General features: G+C 34.9%; 1 protein-coding gene across 1 annotated transcript; it reads right to left on the bottom strand.

Annotated features, from left to right (window-relative positions):
* Window positions 1–2,120: 2,120 nt before the first annotated feature.
* On the bottom strand, window positions 2,121–5,308 carry LOC116421283 (carbohydrate sulfotransferase 4-like). Its single transcript, XM_031950009.1, has one exon. It carries the CDS (start codon window positions 5,256–5,258, stop codon window positions 4,041–4,043), a length of 1,218 nt encoding a protein of 405 aa, XP_031805869.1. The 5' UTR covers window positions 5,259–5,308; the 3' UTR covers window positions 2,121–4,040.
* Between the last annotated feature and the right edge of the window lie 16,961 nt (window positions 5,309–22,269).

Genomic DNA, 22,269 nt, shown 5'->3' with positions numbered 1-22,269 from the left:
GGACATTGTTCTCTTGTGGTTCTACTCCTGCTTGTCCTTATACCTTTCCAGTGGCACTCCCGACTCATCTTCTTTCAATGGACTTTGCCTACCATGGTCCCATTCCATACCCTCTTTTCAGCTTCTTTTCATCTTTCTTCTTTAGAATGTGAACTCCTGGAAAGTGAAGTCTGTCTTTACTTTTGCTTCTATTGGTATCTAGTGATTAGGAAAGCCCAGCCCAGTAAAGGCTTAATAAATACTTGTTGGCTGTCTGACCAGGATGAACTCTCCTCAGGCCCCTTTGCTGGATCTTCCTAAAGACCATACCTCCTCACCTTGGGTAATCCTGCCTCCCCAGGCTCTGTCTTGGGTCCTCCTATAGGAGGTGATCTCATCAGTTTCCATGTGCTTAATGATCATCTCCATGATATTTGGTGACTGCTGGATCTATACATCCGTCTTCCACTTTACAATGTGAATTCTTTGTAAGAATGGAACAGATTTTTGCTTTTCTTTCAAGAAAACTCAAGTTACAGTCTGATTTCAAACACTTACTAGCTCAGTGACCCTGGGCAAGTGATTTTAATCTCTGTTTGCCTTAGTTTCCTCAAATGTAAAATGGGAGAATTAAAACACCTGCCTTTCAGGATAGTGAAGGTTTGATGATATAAGATTTGTAAAGTGTTTAGCACTGTACCTGATACATAATAAGTATTAGAAAAATATTTGTTTTCTTCCTTCCTAGTAATAAATGCCTTATCACTGAATTACCTGTGAAAGCAGTTTGTTATACTGATGATTGTATAATTCAGTTTGATTATTTTTTATTAAAGCTATATGGTAGAATAATATAACACGCAAATATTTCATCAGTCCAACATTCTAATAAATTAACATGTTTATTTTTACTGAGATATATTACAAATACATAGTGACAGTTTTTTTATATCAAAACAATTTAGAATTAAGAGTTCATTATAACTACACCTATCAAAGATGATTTCCACCAATGAAAGAACAACACTTTCAGGAAAAAATTTATTTAAAAAACAAATCTAATAATTTTCATTCTGGAGCCAAATAGTCATAACTTCATATGACAACTATATATATATCAGGTAACAGATACTTCTTTACAAAAAAGATATCCTAAAAAAAAATTGTTCATCCTAAGAAAACAGAATTCTGAGCAGATAGCCAGTATGGTTAGATCTGATAAAGCTAGATGGTAGATTAATATAACACAAAATATATTTCATCAGTCCAATATTCTAAGCAATTAAACATTTTTTTTTACTGAGAGATCTATTCCAAATACATAATGACAGGTTTTTTATAACAAAATAATATGGAATTAGGAGTTCATTGCAACTATAGCTATCAAGGATGATTTTCACCAATGAAAGAACAACACTTTAAGAAAAAAAAATTATTAAAAAAAAATTCTAGTAATTTTCATCCTGGAACCAAATAGCAGATGTAACTTTACATGGCAACTATATATACACCAAGTAATAATTACATTGCAGATACAGACACTTCTTTACAAAAAAGCTATCCATTTTCTCAGAAAAAAAAAAATTGTGGCATCCTAAAATACAGAGTTTTGAACAGATAGCCAGTTTGGTCAGCTCTGAATCAGTCTCTGTTCACATTTGATTCTGTCCTCAGATACTCTTGAGAAGTTTCTATAATTTTCCATTATGAGTTGAGGGTAAAAGTGGTAATTCAATCAGTCCAATACGAAAATATGAGCTACATAACAATCTTTATTTCAGCGGCTGAATTTCAGATTCCATTATCTTGACTGAGATGTCCATTAAACATGAGCTTACCTGAGCTTATGAAGAGCTGTTATTAATATAACAGTCAATAGCAACATCAATGGGATGCTAAGTCCACTACTGAGCAGAATCAGTAAAATTTAGGATTGGGGATTCTTTGTAAGATTCTTATACAAGATTAGGGTGAAGTTGAAACCTCCCCATTTTGGCTCTGAAATCTTAAGTAGGTAAGAGCATTTTTTGATAGAATCTGATCATCAGAACTTGAGTGTGGATAGTTCCCACATCCTGGCTTGAATTAACCAAACCCAAAAGACACATTGCAGCCAAAGCAATTTGTTTAAATTCTTTGGGGAGCTAGGTACCCACAGTGGATAGAGTGCTGGAAGTCAGGAAGACCTGAATTCAAATGGAGCCTCCAACTCACTTAGCCTCCAACTCACTTGCTGCTTTGCCTTAGTTGCCTTCGTCTGCAAAATGGGGAAATGATATCAACAAACTTCCAGGTTGTAAATATCAAATTAGATAATAATTTCCAAACACTTATCACAGTGCCTGGAAAATGACAAATACTATATAAAAATTAGCTGCTATTATTCTTATCAAAGGAAGAAGCTGTCTCAGAACTGAGAGTTTCTGAGAGTCTGGACTTGGGAAGTAGGAGCAAGCATGGTACTTCTGCAACCTTTTAAGGAACAAAAGGACTGAGCTGGGCGTGAGAAGGGACATACTGGAGAGTTTTGAAGAGTCTTTTACTTTTAGAGGCATTTAGAAGTGGAGGTCCCAGAATGAAGGAAAACCCAAGACCAGACTTTCCCCCTGGCTCTTTCCCCGGCTTCCCCTCCCCAGGCCTCTCTGTCCAAAGATACTGTAATATAACTTGCTATTTTGTTACCCAGATGTTTCTAGGAAAAGAAAATTTCCCTGAGATACAAGAAAGCTAAAGAATAAACCAAAGTCGGTATTGATGTGAGGTTAGGCAGAGAGCCCAATCTCTGCTTGGATGCTCCAACAAAAAGTCCCATCAATCAGTTTCAGTCATAGATTTTAGACTAAGGACTAAAACCTCTGGGGACTAGAGTGACTCACATAGGAATCCCATTCAGAATTGGTCATGCCCCAGTGCTTATCTGGGAATTATCATGCCAGTTTCGTGTAACAGTTTAGAAGCAGAGTTATTGGAGAAATTGGGGTAAGCCTGGCATCTCATTAAGTCCCTGGGGAAGAACTGAAGTGGGGAAGGAAGAGGAAAAGAGGTTTTGCTTGCACCGATCCCACCCCAATGCTTTGGCTGCAGGAAGGCCTTTGTAAGCAAGCTAAAAGAACCCAGGGCATGTTGGCCATTCACTGGGGCCCAGCCTAATCCCTGGATCAACTGATAGTAGTGTCTACACTGGGAGCTAAGGACAGAATGGATGCAGAATTTTGGCTTCACAAGGAACCTGGCAAAGAAACTACACCATACCTAAGGGGAACTTTTTGAATATCCCACCAAAAGCAGGGAAAAAAATTCTAGCATTCAGGAGCCTTGTCACCCCTTTTCCACACATGCTATCTAAGCCTGAGTCCATTTTCCCTTGTATTCTAAATATACTGGTGAAAAAGGGAGCATCCCAGTTCACGGGGACAGACAGTGCCAAGGTCTTGAGTCAGAAAGAAGAGAGTAGCCTTTGGCCATGTGTGGTTCAGAAATGGTGAGGGGTCACCATTTAATAAAAAAGCTGGGGAGAGTTCTAGAAGCAAAGCAAAGTTTGTTATACATTCTCTGGAGAAGGGTGTCCCACCCTTCCAGCAGACAGTTGAAGGGAGGAAGCACCATCAGGGGCAGGGTCAATACTTTTAATCCCTAACACAAATACCCGTTCCCACCACTGACCCTCATCCTTATTGGTTGAGGGTCTCGTATTCTAAATGTGGAAACTACCCAAGAAATTGAACTTGACCAATAAGTACATAGTTGCCAAAACTGCTATGACAACTATTTGACTGAAATGGGGAGATGCTGATGTCATGGGAGAATAGCAGAAAGGGGACTTAGGTATGCCCTTGACTCAATGCTTAAAGTCCTTCAGGCCTACTCAAACTCTGAAGTAGATGAAGCTTTACTCGATTTTCACAACTGTCTTAAAAGATCTCACCTCATCTGGTTCAGCCATGTGTAGTCACATACAACAACATATTCATTGAAAAACACATTTAGACTCCAAAGCATTCAGCTGACCATAGCCATTGTACAAAACCAGACCATCACTCAAATCATGTGTTTGCATAGTATTAGGGGAGCTCAAGGGTAGAAAGAACAACCATTGATAAATTTCTCTGGTCTTCCTCAGACAATACAGGAAGGTAGCCCATGAGGTCCATAGTATCATTACAAATTTTCTGTAATTTGACTACCTTGTCATGTGGTAAGGACCAACGCCAGGCCTGAGAAACCTTTTGGGCATTCCTGGAGTCTGTGTCGAAGGGATGCTTTCCCATGCCCTTGCCCTGTGTGATGTTATGCACCCAGATTTGGAGATGAGGCAGAAAGGGTAACCCTGCAAATTCATACAATTTGGCAGTTTGGGTCAGTGGGTCCTGAACCAAGTCCTCATAGCGTATCAGCAGGTAGCGTTCCCTGAGGGAGTCTGGTAGCAACTGAGCTGCCTCGTAGATCTCCTTGTGGCTTTGGCAGATGATTTTCATCATGTAATAGGGATGGTCTTCTTTCTTTATTGTGTTCCATTGCTTTCCCAAGATCATATGGTTGTCATGCATCATATCCTGTTCAGTGTTTTGTCGAGAACGAAAGACAGCCCTGGGGTCTCGTATAAGGTGAATGATCTTCAGGTTGATGGAGGGGTCAGTCAGCAGTGGATGGAGGGGCTTCAGGCTGAAGAAGCGCACCTCCTTGATTACCACATGACTGTAGGATCTACAGGCTTCTTGTACGTTGCTGAAGGGCTGCTTGCTACATAGAGTCTTGCAGTCAGCTGGGGGGATGATGGCTTCCCTATTAAAGAGATGGCACGCAGGTGGGGAACACAGAGCCCTGCTAGTCTGCCATAAGAAGAGATTGGACTGTTTCCTTGGACCCCAGGCCATGTAAGCATCAAAGACACTCATGTCACAGAGGAAGACTGATCGAACCAGGTCTCTCACAGCCATCTGCAGCTGCCCAGCATTAGCACAGGAGAGGTTCATCCACACGTGCCAGGAGGGCTCCATCAGGTAAAAGACGTCCGGGTGCTGGCTGAAGAGCTGGCCCACAAAGGAGGAGCCCGAGCGACAGGTAGACAAGATCAATACATGCTTTTGGCTTGACTTTCTTATTAGACCAGGTGAGTGACTGGGGCAGTAAAATGGCTGAAACAAGAGAAAAGCCAGAAATAGGAGCACCAGGAGGACTAACAGCTTTGTTTGGTTTGCCCAGAACATTGTGCAGGAAAGAAAGCAGGCAGCCTGTTGGGGACAAGAAAAATAGACTGTAAGAGACTGTTGGGTATTCATATGTTTGCACAACCCCCTTCTAGTTAACCAATCCTAACCTACATTCCTCCAAACCCTACTTCACTGTGCCTGAGCCCAATTATGCCTGAATACTGTTCCACCTTACCATTTCCCCCCTTCTTTAATCACCTCACATCTCCTATGAGACATGTTAGTCCCTTTGACCTAATAACTTATATTCATACAAAGGACTGAACCCTAACCCCATTTTCCAAGACAGTTCTTGATAAGTTTCTGGGAAGATGGCAGAGTAGATTAGAAAAGTTCCAGGCTCACCAAATTTGCTTCACAAATAAAACAGAAAATCACCTCAAAGTAAACACAGAGTGGCACAAATAAACAAAGTTAGAGTAACACAGAAGTCTTCCTAAGGCAACTTGAGAAGACCTCAGGAATTTCATCTTCAGGGGCAAAGGTTTGGCCCAACTGAAGTACAAACGAGTCCACTGAGCATCTGCCTCAAGAACTTTCGCTTCATGAATGATGTGGAGATTTGACACCTAAGAAATGGAAGATTGAAAGATCTTCCATGGTCTCAGGACTCCAGATACAGCAGGGCTGAATAGATAGTGTCCTAGGCTGCTATGAGTGAGAAAGAATTAATGTGGGGAAGGATCCTGCTGGCTGTGGGCACTTGTAGGAATGTGGAGTCCCTGTTTTCCCTTCCAGAGCAGAGAGGAAAATCTCAGTTTGCAGCCATGGAAGGAGACAAAGGGAACAGAACATTTGCAGGACAGCATAACTAGAGGCCCTAGCCATCATTCAGAGCTGGAGAAAACTCTCCCCCCCCCAAAAAAAACAAAAAAAACTTATTAAAGTTCAGAAAATAACAGTAAGAAAGATCTGAACCATGGTATACCATACATTACAGGACCAGAATCTGATCACAATAATAAGCTGATAAAATAAAATAAAACATAGAAAGATCAGAGTTCATATTCACAGGAAGACAGTGAAGTAAAAAAAAAAAAAGCCACTTCTACCTCAAGATAGATCAAATGATCACAAGCCCAAAAGAGTTCTTAGAACAACTTCAAAAGGACTTCAAAAATAAAGTAAGAGAAATTAAGGGATAAATGGGGGGCGGGGGGGGGGAGAGAACAATTCAAGAAAATTATGAAAAAAAGAATCAACCAATTGGAAAAGGAGATCCAAGAGCTTAAGGAACAAAATTACTCCTTGAAAACTAGGATTGGGCAAAGGGAAATTAATTAGAAAAACAACTGATCTGGAGAACAAATCAAGGAGAGACAATATAAAAACTATTGGACTACTTGAAAGTTATTACCAATAAGATATTCTTCACATGATATTATAAGAAATTTTTAAGGAAAATTGCCCTGAAGTTCTAGAACAAGATTAAACAAACTGAAATAGATGAAATCCACTGATCAGCACCTGGAAGAGATCCCAGACCAAAACTTAACTTAAAGAGAAAGCATTACAAGCAGCAAGAGGGAAAAAATCCTGCAGAGCTACAATCAGGATTACAGAAGACTTAATAGCTTCTACACTAAAAGACAATAGGTCTTGGAACATTTTGAAAAGGAAGAGACCTGGGGTTGCAACCAAAAGTAACATACCCAGTAAAATTGGATACAATCTTGAATGAAAAAAAAATGTAAATAAAAAAGCAAATGCTTCTTATCATTTTAAGGAAAAATCCATTTATACCTATGTTTTCAAGTGTTTTTTAATAGAATGAGAATTATACCTTGTCAAAAACTTTTTCTGCATCTATAGACATTATCATATAATTATTGTTACTTTTGTTACATAATCAATTGTTTAATATTTAATTAACAATAGTTTAATATAAGACTACGAACATATGTTAAATCATCCCTGCATTTCTGGTATAAATACCACTTAATCATCATATATAATCTTTGTAATATATTATTGTGGTCTCCTGACTAATACTTTTTCTTTTTTAGAATTTTTGCAGTTACATTCAAACTGCAATATTGTAAAGATATTGGTCTATAATTTTTTCCTCTATTTTTATTCTTCCTGATTTAGGTATCAACACCATATTTGTTTCACAAAAGGAGCTTGACAGAGCCTCTTCTATATCTATTTTTCCAAATAATTTAGTTAATATTGGAATTAGTTGATCCTGATCATGATGCTTTTTTTTTCTTAAGAAGCTCATTTATGAATTGTTCAATTTCTTTTTCTAAAATAAGTTTATTTAGATATTCTATTTCCTCTTTTGTTAATCTAGGCTGTTTATATTTTTATAAATATTCTTTGAATTGATGAATTTATTGACATACATTTGGGCAAAATATTGCCTTACACTTTCTTTGATTTCATCTTCATTAGTGAGATATTCACCCTGTTCAATTTCACCCTGTTCAATTTTAATACTGCTAATTTGGTTTTCTTCTCTCTTTCTTTAATTATATTAACCAATGATCATAATCCAATGTCTAGCTGTATTAATTCAGTAATTTTCTTATACTTAATTGTATTAATCTCATCTTTAATTTTTAGGACTTTCAATTTGGTATTTAGTTGGGGATTTTTAATTTGTTCTTATTTTTTAAAAACACACTGTTGGAATCTTTACAAAGTGTTAAGCCATTGGAGTTGGTTTGATCTTAGAAAGAGATATTTTGGGCCAGAACTTGAAACAAGGTACTAAGTGGAACTGATAGAAACAATGCTTGTGTTCACACCTTTAGAGAGCTCATAAGTATCTAAGTACTCAATGGAGTTCACACGTTTGGGAGAATGCAGGGCTTAGTAGGGCTTAGTCCAAATTCACACCTCCCTTAGGGCCAGAGAGCACTCTGGGAGATAACCCAGAATCCCTCTCCCTCCAGAAGGCAGAGTTAACCTTTGGGAGATCACATATATAGGGAGCTCTTGGAGCTTGAGTTTAGTTCTTCTTGTGGGACTTACCTGAGTTAATTACTTGAGGAGTTAATAGAAACTCTGGGAGCTCGAGAGAGTTTTACTTGGAGTCGGAGAGAGCTCTTGGAACCCACAAGCCCTATCTTTGAGGCAAGAGATTCATTGCATCTTCCAACTTGGTGCTGGCTGGAGGCTGAAGAGAGCAGAGGCAGAAGCCAAGGACAAAGCTGCAAGATCTCTTGGAGCCAGGCAGAGAGATAGGCCTCAACTAACCGGGCTAATTTGGAAGGAGAAATAAACGTTTGCATTTTTACCAGCTGGCTGCATTTTGGAGTAATTATTGATTGTAACTGAAACTAAGGCTGCCTTCAGAAAACCTTCACAACACACAGTTTATTGTTCTGCTCTTTTTCTAGCTAATTGATGTAAGCATTTACAGATAAAAATTTTCCTATAATTACTGGTTTTGCTATATCTTATTTTGAAATGTTATTTCATTATCATTTTCTTTAATAGCTAATCATTTAGCTGTTTCTGTTTTGTTTTTTAATCTACTCATTTTTTAAGATTAGGTTATTTAGCCTCTAATTTTTAATCTGTGTATTCATGGTCCCCTTTTAAATATAATTGCATAGTATTATGATCCAAAAAAGATGCATTTAATATGTATGACTTCCTGCATTTAACTATAAAGTGGTTATGTCCTAATATATGGTCAGTTTTTCTAAAAATATCATATGCCACTGAAAAAAAGGGTATTCTTTTCTATCCCCATTAGTTTTATCTAAATATCTATTATATCCAGCTTCTCTAAGATTCTATTCATCTCCTTGATTACTTTTTTGTTAAATTTATCTAGTTCTGAAGGGGAAGATTGAGTCACTCACAATTATAGTTTTGCTATCCATTTCCATCTATAATTCTTTTAGTTTTTCCTTTAAAACGTTGGATGTTATAGCATTTGGTACATACATACATATAGGTTTAATATTGATATTACTTCATTATCTATGGTTCTTTTAATCATAATATAGTTTTCCTGTTTATCACTTTTGTTACATTAGCTGAAGCATAATCAATTCTACTCCAACCCTTTATTTTTATTCTTGATATCTCTCATTTTTATTCTTATAAATAACATATTGTTGGTTTTGGTTTTTAATCCATTCTGCATTTCCATTTTATGCTTGAGTTCATCCCATTTACATTTAAAGTAATAATTACCACTTGTCCATTTTCTTCCACCCTGTTTTTTTTTAATCACTGTTTATCTTTCTCTCCCTCTTTTCACCCTAGTCTTCTTTTAATGTTTAATTGACTTCTAATCACTGCCTCCCTGATCCACAATCCTTCTAATAATCCCCTTTTTATCCTCTTCCTTTATCTCTATACTACTTGATCTGCACATTCTTCTAAGAGTTTCTTCCTTATTCTATTTCTTTGTTCTGCTATTTCTCTGTAAGTTAAGACAATTTGTATACCTTTCTAGATAGATATATTATTCCATCTTTAACCCAGTTCTGACGATAAGATTCTAGCTCTACCATTACTCCACCCTTTCCTGCCTCCACTGTAACAGTTCTTTCATTCATTATTCATTTGTATGAAATAATTGTTCCATTTTTTTCTCTCCTTATACAATTTTATTTTTTAGGATCATTCCATCATACTCAACTCAAGCCTGATTTCTATCTATGAATGCTCTTTCAAACTACCCAAGTAGTGATAACATTAGAATAATAGATAATGGTTTCCCCTATAAGTAAATATTTTGACCTTACTAAGTACTGGTCTTTAATGTTTACCTTGTTTTGTTTCTCATGAATTTAATTAATTCAAATTTTCTGTTTAGTTATGGTCTTTTCTTCACAAATACTTGAAAGTCCTTTGGTTCATTAAATATACACTTTTTTCCCAGTCAGCTTTGCTGAGTAAGTTATTCTTGGTTGCAAGCCCAGCTTCTTTGCTCTTTGAAATATATTATTCCTTGACTTTTGGTCTTTAATGTAGAAGCTGTAAAATCCTGTCTTATCCTAACTTTAGCTCCATATTATTTAAATTCTTTCCCCCCTAGTTACTTGCAACATTTTCTCCTTGGGGGACAGCTAAGTGTATAGAGCACCAGCCCTGAAGTCAGGAGGACCTGAGTTCAAAACTGACATCAAATACTTAACACTTGCTAGCTGTGTGACCCTGGGCAAGTCACTTAACCCCAAATGCCTCAACAAAACAAAAACAAAACAAAACAAAATTTCTCCTTGACCTGGGAGTTTTGAAACTTGGCTATAAGAGTTTTCATATTGGAATCTCTTTCAGGTGATCTGTGGATTTTTTGCTATTACTATTTTATCCTCTTGTTCTAAAACTTTAGCAAGCTCTCAAAGAATAGTATTTAGACTTTTTTAAATCATAATTTTCATTTAGTCCAAAATTTTTTAAATTGTTTCTCCTAGATCTGTTTTCTAGGTTGATTGTTTTTCTAATGAGATATTTCACATTCTCTTCCCCCATCTCCACCCCTCGCCATTTTTTTCTGATGCTAATAGTTTGGTGTTCTTTTTTTCCTTTTTTAAATCAAATTAAGCAGTGGTTTATCTATTTTATTAGGTTTTTTAAAAAATAAAATCAGATTCTAGTTTTATTTATTAGATCAATGATTTTCTTACTCTCAATTTGATTAATCTTTACTTTGATTTTCAGGATTTCTAATTTGGTGTTTAATTGGGAACTTTTAATTTGTTCTTTTTCAATTTTTTTAGTTTTATACCCAATTCATTGACCTGATTTTTTCTCTATTTTATTGATGAATCAATTAGAGATATAATTTCCCCCCTAAATACCACTTTGGCTACATCCCATAAATTTTGGTATGTGGTCTCATTTTCTTTAATGAAATTGTTGATTGTTTCTATGATTTGTTATTTGACTCACTTGTTTTTTAGGATTAGATTATTTGATTTCCAATTTATTTTAATCTCTTTCCATTGTCCATTATTAAATGTAATTTTTATTGCATTATGATCTGAAAAGGATATGTTTACTACTTCTGCTTTCCTGTATTTGGTTGTGAGGATTTTATGTCCTAAAACTTGATTAATTTTTGTGTAGGTGCCATGGATTGCAGAGAAAAAGGTATATTCCTTTGTGACAACCATGCTAGCACCCAGGATACCTTAGAATCAGCCAGAGTTGGGATAAGCAAAAGTCCTTAGTCTTTATTCTTAGTCTTTAGGGGTAGAAATGAAGGGGATGGAAGCAGAATCTCGGCAACCTCCTTCTTCCTTGTCCATCACAAAAGTGACCCTGGCTAGTCTTATTCCATTCCCTAGTCCTTCCTACAATTCTCTGTATACACCAATCATTGAGCCACCAAAGGATAGTGGGAAGGCATTTTCCAAGCATATGTCCATAGAGTATTGTCCAATCAGTAGTTAGCCTCAAGTGCTCGGCTGTCCTGATCTCAGTGCATCGACTCAAAAGTTTCAGCCCCCTACATGCCTTTCTATTCCCATTCAATTTTCTCCAGAAATTACATATATAACTTGTCCAGAATTTTATTCACCTCCTTAACTTCTTTCTTTTCTTTCTTTTTTTTCTTGCCAAAGTTGTCAAATTAACTCATTCTGAGATGGGAAAATTGAAATACCTCACTACTGTAGTTTTATTATCCATTTCCTCCTGTCTATCAAATTAACTTCTTCAAAAATTTAGATGCTGTATCATTTCATGCATATATGTTTGGTACTGATATGACTTCATTGTCTATGGGATCTTCAGCAAGATAGTTTCCTTTATCTCTTTTAATAAGGTCTATTTTTGCTTTTGCTTTGAGATCATGATTGCTACCCCTGCTTTCTTTGTTGCAATTGAAACATAATAGATTCTCCTCCAGTCCCTTACCTTTAGATGTATGTATTTCTCTGCTTCAAATAGTTTTCTTGTAAACAACATATTGTAGGAATCTGGTTTTTAACCCATTGTGTTATCCACTTCCATTTTATGGATGAGTTTACCTCATTCACCTTTACATTATAACTGTTTTCCCTCCATGTTATGCTTCTTTATCCTACCTTCTTACACTCCACCCTTTTCCTCCTCTAAGTGTTTTACTTACCTTCTGATCACCACCTTCCCAAATATACCCTTCTTTTTTTATCATTCTCCCTTTCCTTTCTATTATCCCCACCCATTTTTTCTTATAGAGTAAAATAGATTTACATATCCAACTGAATATTATTCCCAGTTTGAACCAATTTTGATGAGAGTAAGTTTTAAGCTTTGGCCACCACCTTCCTCTATCTTACCCTTTATAATAATAGATCTTTCATTCTCACCATTTTATTTTGTTTTTTAGGGTACATACCATCCAAGTCACTTCATATCCATACCCTCTATCTACATATACTACTTCTAATTGCTCTTACAGCAATAAAGTTGTTAAGAATTACAAATATTACTTTACTATATAGAAACATAAACTGCTTACCTTATTGAATTTCTTATGTTTTCTATTTTTTGTCCCTGTTTTTTTTTTTATATTTCTCTTGAGTCTTGTACTTAGACATCAATTTTTTTTTTTTATTCAACTCTGATAAATTAATTAGAAAAGCTTGAAAGTCCTCCATTTCCTTCAATATCTGTTAGGATTCTTACAAAGTGCTAAGTCGGTTGTCTAATTTAGCATGGTACTTAACAGTTCTCTAGTTCAAAGTTCACACCTTTCACACCTTTAAGAGTTCACACTTTTAAAAAAGCATATAAGAGGAGGAGCCCACTAGAGGAGATTCACAAGTCAGGATTCAGTGGAGAAGATTCACAAGTCTAAGAGGAGTTCCCACCAACCTAGAGAGAACCCACAATCCCTCTCTTGGAGGCGGAGTCAGATTCATTCCATATATTCCACCATTGTGCTGGCTGGAGAGATTCGGGAGAAGAGAGGCTGAAACTGGCAGGGGCAGAGCTAAAGGACTAGCCATGAGAGCTCTTGGAACCAAGGAGAGAGATAGGTCTCTAAGAAAGCTAACAGGGCTATTTTGGAAGAGACAATAAAGGACTGAATTGCATTTGAGGTGATTATTAATCTGAACTGAAACTAAGGCTGCCTCCAGAAGCCCCCCAAAAAAACATACTCCACAGAGAACATTATAATTTAAAGAAGAACATTACAAATATCCATTTTCCTCCTGAAAGATATTCAATTAGATGATTCTTGGTTGTAATCCTAATTTGTTTGTCTTCTGGTTCTTTAGAGGACAACTTGTAAACTTCTTAAAGAGTTTTAATTGTTAAGAATATCTTAACAGATTACTGGTGCTTCTATCTATTAGAAAATAATAGAATTGTAACCTGATTTGAAATAAATTATCAATCTTTAGAAAGATATCTTTAGTATGGACCCACACTTAACACTATATACCAAGATAAGATCAAAATTGGGTCCATGATTTAGGCATAAAGAATGAGATTACAAATAAATTAGAGGAACATAGGATAGTTTACCTCTCAGACTTGTGGAGGAGGAAGAAATTTGTGACCAAAGATGAACTAGAGATCATTATTGATCACAAAATAGAAAATTTTGATTATATCAAATTAAAAAGCTTTTGTACTAACAAAACTAATGCAAACAACATTAGAAGGGAAGCAGCAAACTGGGAAAACATTTTCACAGTTAAAGGTTCTGATAAAGGCCTCATTTCCAAAATATTTAGAGAATTGACTCTAATTTAAGTAATCAAGCCATTCTCCAATTGATAAATCATCAAAGGATATGAAATAGACAATTTTCAGATGATGGAATTGAAACTATTTCTACTCATATGAAAGAGTGTTCCAAATCACTATTGATCAGAGAAATGCAAATTAAGCCAACTCTGAGATACCACTACACACCTGTCAGATTGGCTAGAATGACAGGAAAAAATAATGATAAATGTTGGAGGAGATCCAGGAAAACTGGGACAGTGATCCATTGTTGGTGGAGTTGTGAACGAATCCAACCATTCTGGAGAGCAATCTGGAATTATGCCCAAAAAGTTATCAAACTGTGCATACCCTTTGATCCAGCAGTGCTACTACTGGGCTTATACCCCAAAGAGATAATAAAGAAGGGAAAGGGACCTGTATGTGCCAAAATGTTTGTGGCAGCCCTGTTTGTAGTGGCTAGAAACTGGAAAATGAATGGATGCCCATCAGTTGGAGAATAGTGGGTAAATTTTGGTATATGAATGTTATGGAATATTATTGTTCTGTAAGAAATGACCAGCAGGATGAATATAGAGAGGCTTGGAGAGACTTACATGAACTGATGCTAAGTGAAATGAGCAGAACCAGGAGATCATTATACACTTCAACAATGATACTGTATGAGGATGTATTCTAATGGAAGTGGATTTCTTTGACAAAGAGAAGATCTCACTCAGTTTCAATTGCTCAATGATGGACAGAAGCAGCTACACCCAAAGAAAGAACACTGGGGAATGAATGTTTATAAACGGTTTGCTTTTTTTTTTTTTTTGTTCTTCCCGGGTTATTTTTACCTTCTGATCCAATTCTTCCTGTGCAACAATAGAACTGTTCGTTTCTGCTCACATATATTGTATCTAGGATATACTGTGACATATTTAACATGTATAGGACTGCTTGCCATCTGGAGGAGGGGATGGTAGGAGGGAGGGAAAAGTTGGAACAGAAGTGAGTGCAAGGGATAATATTGTAAAAAATTATCCAGGCATGGGTTCTGTCAATAAAAAGTTATAATTTAAAAAAAAAAAAACAAAGATATCTTTAATAAGTCTTTGGTTTGGTTTGGTGGTTTAGTACACAGCAAGGTGTACTGAAATCATGAAGGAACAATGTACAGAGTAATATAAGAAAAAATTTTAGATATGTATGCTATTGAAATAAAAAGGAGAATTTATTAAGTGAACAAGTAAAAGAAAATTTATGAGAAGACTATTAAGTTAATGAGAAAAGTGATTTTCAAGACTACAGAGAAATATTGAGTAGATCTGAATATGTTAAAAGAAAGATTTGAGGGAAGTTTTGGTTTGATCAAAATGAGAAAGATGAGAGATATTGGATGTATTTATTTTATAGAGACTATAGTAACCAGAAAATTGCAGTTTGGAATTCCTAGACTCTAAAAGGGAGAAAGGGATGCAAAATTATAATTGCTCAAATGATTAAAAAGGCAAAAATAAGTCCTTAAGCAGTAATGAACTGAACCAGGTACACCCAGCGAAAGAACTCTGGGAGATGACAACAACCATTACATTGAATTCCCAAACCCTATATTTTTGCCCGCCTGCATTTTTGATTTCCTTCACAGGAATTGTACAATTGTACAAATTGTACAATATTTCAGAGTCTGATTCTTTTTGTACAGCAAAATAACGGTTTGGTCATGTATACTTATTGTGTATCTAATTTATATTTTAATATATTTAACATTTACTGGTCATCTTGCCATCTGGGGGAGGGAGTGGGGGAAAGAGGGGAAAAATTGGAACAAGAAGTTTGGCAATTATCAATGCTGTAAAGTTACCCATACATATAACCTGTAAATAAAAGGCTATTAAATTTAAAAAAAAAAAAAAAAGATATATACTTTTAAAATCCTGGTTTTTGTAGATGATATATACTTTAAAAATCCTGGAGAAACAACCAAAAAGCTATTTAAAATGATTAACAACTTTAGCAAAGCTATAGGATATAAAATAAACCCACATAAATCATCAGCATTTCTTTTACCAATAAAGGCTGATAGTAAGAGATAATACAGGAATTTCATTTAAAATAACTGTAGACAAAACATTTGGAAGTCTACCTGCCAAGACAAAGCCAGAAACACAATTATTACTAAATATTTTTCACACAAAGATATGTAAACAGTTGGAAAAATAGTTGCTCATGAGTAGGCCAAGCTAATGTAATAAAGATGACAATTCTATCTAGTCTACTTATTCAGTAACATACTAAACAGACTGCCAAGAACTTATTTTATAGAACTAGAAAAAAATAAAATTCATCAAGAAAAAGAAAAAGTCAAAAATATCAAGAGAATCAATGGGAAAAAATGCAAATGATGGTGGCCAGGCAGTACTGGACCTAAAATTCTATTATAAAACAGCAGTCATCTAAATCATCTGCTTCTAGCTGAGAAATAGAGACATAGTAATCAATGACTATAGTAATCCACTGTTTGATAAACACAAAGACTACAGCTTCAGGGATTAGAACTCATTATTTGAAAAGAATTGCTGGAAAAATTGAAAAATAGTATGTCACAAACTTGACATGGGCCTACATCTAATACCCCATACGAAAATAAGATCAAAATGAGTACTCAATTTAGATGTAGGGGATGATACTTTAAGCATGTTAGGAGAACAAGGGATAGTTTTACCTATCAGATCTTTGGCGAAAGTAATTTATGGTCAAAGAAGAACTAGAGAACATTAAGAAATGTGAAATGGATAATTTTGATTACATTAAACTGAAAAGTTTTTGCACAAACAAAATCCATGTAGCCAAGATAAAAGGAAAGCAGAAAACTGGGGGAAAATTTTTGAGCCAGTGTCTCTGATAAAGCCCCTCATTTCTAAAATATATAGAGAACTGAGTTTCTCCATTCACCATTTGATAAATGGTGCCATTCACCAATTGATAAATGGTCAAAGGATATGAACAATTTTCAGAAAAAGAATTAAAGCCATCTATAGTTAAATGAAAAAATGCTTTAAATCACTATTGGTTAGAGCAATGCAAATTAAAACAACTTTGGGGGACCACCTCACACCTCTTGGAAGAGTTAAGATGACAAGAAAAGATAATGATAAATGTTGGAGGGGATGTGGGAAAACTGGGATACTAATGCATTTTTGGTAGAGTTGTGAACTGTGAACCATTCCAGAAAGCAATTTCAGAATTTTGAGTTCAACTATGCCCAAAGAGTTATCAAACTGCATACCCTTTGACCTAGGAGTGCCATTACTGGATCTGTATCCCAAAAGTGATCATAAAAGAGTCAAAAGGACCCACTTGAGCAAAAATATTTGTAGAAGTGCTGTCTGTGATGGCAAAGAACTGACATACCCATTGACTGGGGAATGGCTAAATAATGGTATAGGGTATGTGAATAGGGTAATAGAAGATAATTGTTGTATAAAAAATGATAAACAGACTGATTTTAGAAAAGCCTGGAAAGATTTACATGCAAACTTATACTGAGTGAAGCAAGCAAACTAGGAAAATATCATACATAGCAACAAGATGATATGATAATCAACTACGATATATTTGGTTCTTCTCAGCAGTTCAGTGATCCAAGACAATCCCAATAAACTTTGGATGGAAAATGCCATCAGCATCTATGGAGACTGTGGATCAATGCATACTATTTTCACCTTTTTTTCCTCATGGTTTTTCCATTTAGTTCTGATTTTTCTCTCCCAACTTGACTTATTAAAAGATGTAAAAATTGATTGTACATGTATAACTCCCCTCCCCCCCCAAAAAAAGAGAGATTGAGGAAAAATTAGGAAAAAAATAAGAAGAAAATTATGAAAATAGAGTCAACCAATTGAAAAAGACATACAAGAACTTAAGGAAGAAAATATCTCCTTAAAACTAGGATTGAGCAAGGGGAGGCAAATGATGTTGTAAGTCACCAAGAAATAATAAAGCAAAATCTAAAGATAATGAATAAATAAAAGAATGTAAAAGGCTGAAACTCTTGAGTTTATGCACTGAGATTGGACAACCAAGCACTTAAGGATAACTACTGACTGGCCAATACTCTATTAACATATGCTTGGAAAATTGTCTGCCCCACTATTCTGTGCTGGCTCAATCTATTGGGGTATACAGAGATTTGGAGGAGGGATTAGAGGGTGGAGTAAGACAAGCCAGAGTGACTTCTGGCCAGGAGACAAAGAAGAGAAGTGTGGAGATTCCTGTGTCCATTCCTCTCATTTCAACCAAGAATAAAGACCAAGGACTTTTGCTTATCCTGACTCCAGCTGATTCTAAAGTATCTAGGATGTTAATTCGATCCTCACAAAAGAGAATGTGAAACATCTCATTGGAAAAACAAATAACCTAGAAAACAGATTAAGAAGAGAGAATATGAGAATTGTTGGACTACCTGAAAGTTATAATTTTTAAAAAAAGAATTTTTATTGCTTTATTGTTCTCAAAGAGGACCAAAATTATATCGCTATAACGCTATTATCCATGACTTCCATGTGTAGTGTTGTTTCTATAATTCTCAGTGTATACACATCTGCAACTTTGTTACTTTTCTGTCACCACAGGATTTTGAAATAGGTAGAAATGATAAAATGCTATTACTGATATCTTTTGATTTGTGCATAAATAGGCCGAGTTGCACAAATGTCATTCTCCCAGAATCATCACAATGACAGGACAGAGTCAAGATAATTGGTGTTATCTCAAGATGCATTGGATGACCTTGGCAAGTTCAAAGCATTCCACAGTGCCTGTTTTAGCTGCCTTGCTGTCATTGGAACAAATTGTTCTTATCTGCCCATTCTACCAGGGGAAGCCTTCACAAGGGTGGAGTACACACTTCTCTAATTCACTGACATTCAGTTACTTTTAACCTGGATTAGTCCTGTCATAATGTCTGTTGTAATGATTTACCAGGGTGTGGCTACTGTATATGCTACAGCTTCTTGGTGCCATAGGTGAGAACTGAATGAATCCAACTGGACACCAAAGGTAGAAAGCAGCCCTGAAAAAGGCTCATCAGCCAGCAGAACAGGGTACCAATCTTCCCTAAATGCATTCTACACATAATCCTATTGATAACAGTTATTACAAGAAATTGTTAAAGAAAATTGTCCTGAAATTCTAGAACAAGATGGTAATATAGAAATAGATAAAATTCACTGATCACTACCTGAAAGAGATCCCAGATTAAAACTTACAATAATATCATAACCAGGGCAGCTAGGTGGCACAGTGGATAGAGCAAGTCAGGAGGATCTAAGTTCAAATCTAGCCTCAGACATTTAACACTTCCTAGTGTTAAAAGAAGAAAAGAAAAAAGAAAAAAAGAAAGAAAGAGAACATTATAACTAAATTTCAAAATTCTCAAGGAGAAAATATTACAATCACTAAGTGAACCCCCCCCCCCCCAACAATTTTAATGCTTCAGAACTACAATCAGGATTACAGAGGATCTAGCAGCTTCTATACTAAAAAACTCTAAGTCTTGGAACATTATATTTTGAAGAGCAAGAGATCTAGGTTTGGAACCAATAATAACTTATCCAATAAATCCTGAATGAAATAAAAAGGACATCCAACAAACTGAAAGACTTTCAGACATTTCTGACAAAAAGATCAGAACTCAATGGAAAATTTTATATATAAAGTCCAGGAGAAATATAAGATAAACACTAAAGACCAATTATAAGAGACTCAATAAAGTAAATTGTTTTATATGTGAAAATGTTATCAGTATTCTTAAGACTGCCATTATTACTTGGGTAGTTAGAAAGAAAGATTGGGACTGAACTGAGTATGAAGTGATGATTCTAAAAAGCAGAATTGGGTAGGGAAAGGATAAAAAAATAATAATTTTTTTCATATAAACTTGGCATGAAAAGAAGAACTGATACAAATGAAACAGAAGGGGTTGGAAGGCTAGAACCTTACTCATCACATTTGGATTAAAGAAGGAACATTATATACATCTAGAATATAAAAGTCATCTAAATTTATAAAGAAATAAGAGAGTTGGGAGAAAAGATAAAGATGAGGATTCTTAAAGGGATGGCTAGATTTAGAAATAGGAGGGTAGAATAAAGAATAGAAGATAAGGAAGGAATTCTTTTAAAAGGCGTGGGAGGTAGTGATTAGAAGTAAACTAGATAGGAAGGATAGGGCAAAAAGGGTGAGCAGCATAATAGTAAGGAAATGAGATGGAGGGAAATACATTAAAAATAATTATGACTTTTATGATAATATGAAATCATAGCAGAATAAGAGAGCAGAATGGATTTTTAAAATCACAATTCTACAATATGTTGTTTCCAAGAAACACTTAACAATGGAAAGGTACAGAAAGAGTTTCAATGCAGGATTGGAAAAGAATTGTGCTTCAGCTGCTGTAAAAAAAGCAGAAGTAGCAATCATGATCTCAGATAAAGTTAAAGCTAAAATAAACAGGGAAACTACGTTATAATAAAAAGTATCATAAACAATGAAGCAACATCAATACTAAGCCTGTATGTACCAAAATAATATAGTATCTAAATTTTTTTTTTAAGTTAAATGAATTACAGGTAGAATGCTACTATAATAGTGAGAGACTTTATTCTTCTCTCAGAACTAGATAAATCTAACCAAAAACATAAATAAGAGATAAATCAAGGAAGTGAATAAAATTTTAGATAAACTACATATGATAACTATCTAGAGAGAACTGAATAGGAATAAAAAGGAATACACCTTTTTCTCAGTGGTATGTGTTACTTTTGCAAAAATTAAGCCTATATTAGGGCATAAAATTTTTATAGTTAAAAACAAAAATATTAAATGAATTCTTTTGAGATCACAATGCAATAAAAATTCTTTTTAATAAGAAACCATAGAAACATGGAATAAAAACTAATTGGAGACTAAACTACCTAATCTTCAAGACTGACTGAGATAAAGAACAAATCAGAGAAATAATCAGTAACTTCATTTAAAAGAGTGATAAGAAACAACATATCAAAACCTATGAGATGCAGCAAAAGCTATAATTTTAAAAAATTATATCTCTAAATGCTTATATCAATAAAATAGAGAAAGAACAGGTCAGTGAACTAAATATGCAATAAAAAAAACTATGAAATGAACAAATTAAAAATTCTCAATTAAATAATTTGAAAATTAAAAGGTAAGATTAATAAAATTAAATATAATAAAACCATTGAATTAATAAACTAGAAGTTAGCTTTTAAAAACTACAAAAAATTAGGCGTGTCAAAAATGAAAAGACTGAACTTACACTAATGAAGATGAAATTAAAGCAATTATTAAGTTATGTTTTTATAATAGTTTTTTATTTTTCCAAATACATGCAAAGATAATTTCTAACATTCATTTTTTGCAAAACCTTGTGTTCCAAATCCCAACTCCCCCCTCCCACTTCTAAACAGTAAGAAATCCAATATAGGTTAAATATGTGCAATTTTTTTTTTTAATTAAAGCTTTTTATTTTTCAAAACATATGCATGGGTAATTTTTCAACACTGACCCTTGTAAAACTTTCTGTTCCAAATTTTTCCCTCCTTCCCCCTACCCCCTCCTCTAGATTGCAGACAGACCAATACATGTTAAATATGTTAAAATATGTGTTAAATCTAATGTATGTATGTATACATATTTATACAGTTATCTTGCTGTATAAGAAAAATCGGATCTAGAAAGGAAAAAAAAAACCTAAGAAGGAAAACAAAATGCAAGCAAACATTAACAACAACAACAAAAAAATGCTATGTTGTGGTCCACACTCAGGTCCCAGAGGCCTCTCTCCGGTGTATATGACTTTCTTCATCACTGAACAATTGGAATTGATTTGAATCATATCATTGTTGAAGAGAGCCATATCCATCAGAATTGATCATCCTATAGTCTTGTTGTTGCCATGTACAATGATCTCCTGGTTCTGTTCATTTCACTTAGCATCAGTTTATGTAAGTCTCTCCAGGCCTCTCTGAAATCACATGAACCCATTTTGATCTTATCTTGGTGTAATGTGTTAGGTGCTGGGTAAATAGATCTTTGGAGAAAATTGAATAGGGATAAAAAGGATAATGGTACATGGCACCTACACAAAAATTGACCATTTATTAGGGTATAAAACCCTATAATCAAATGCATAAAGACAGAAATAATAAATGCAATGTTTTCAGGTCATGATGCAATAAAAATTTCATTCAATAAGGGACCGGGAAAAGATAGATGAAACACCTTTTGCTTTGGCTATATCCCATAAGTTTTGATATGTTGTCTCATATTATCATTCTCTTGGATGAAATTATCAATTGTTTCTATGATTAGTTTTATCGCCTGATTATTCTGTAGGATTAAATTAATTTCCAATTGGTGTTTCATCTATCTTTAACTTATA

The sequence above is a fragment of the Sarcophilus harrisii genome, chromosome 2 (genome assembly GCF_902635505.1).
Source record: "Sarcophilus harrisii chromosome 2, mSarHar1.11, whole genome shotgun sequence".
Lineage (NCBI taxonomy): Eukaryota > Metazoa > Chordata > Mammalia > Dasyuromorphia > Dasyuridae > Sarcophilus > Sarcophilus harrisii.
This window is presented reverse-complemented; position numbering and strand designations above follow the sequence as displayed.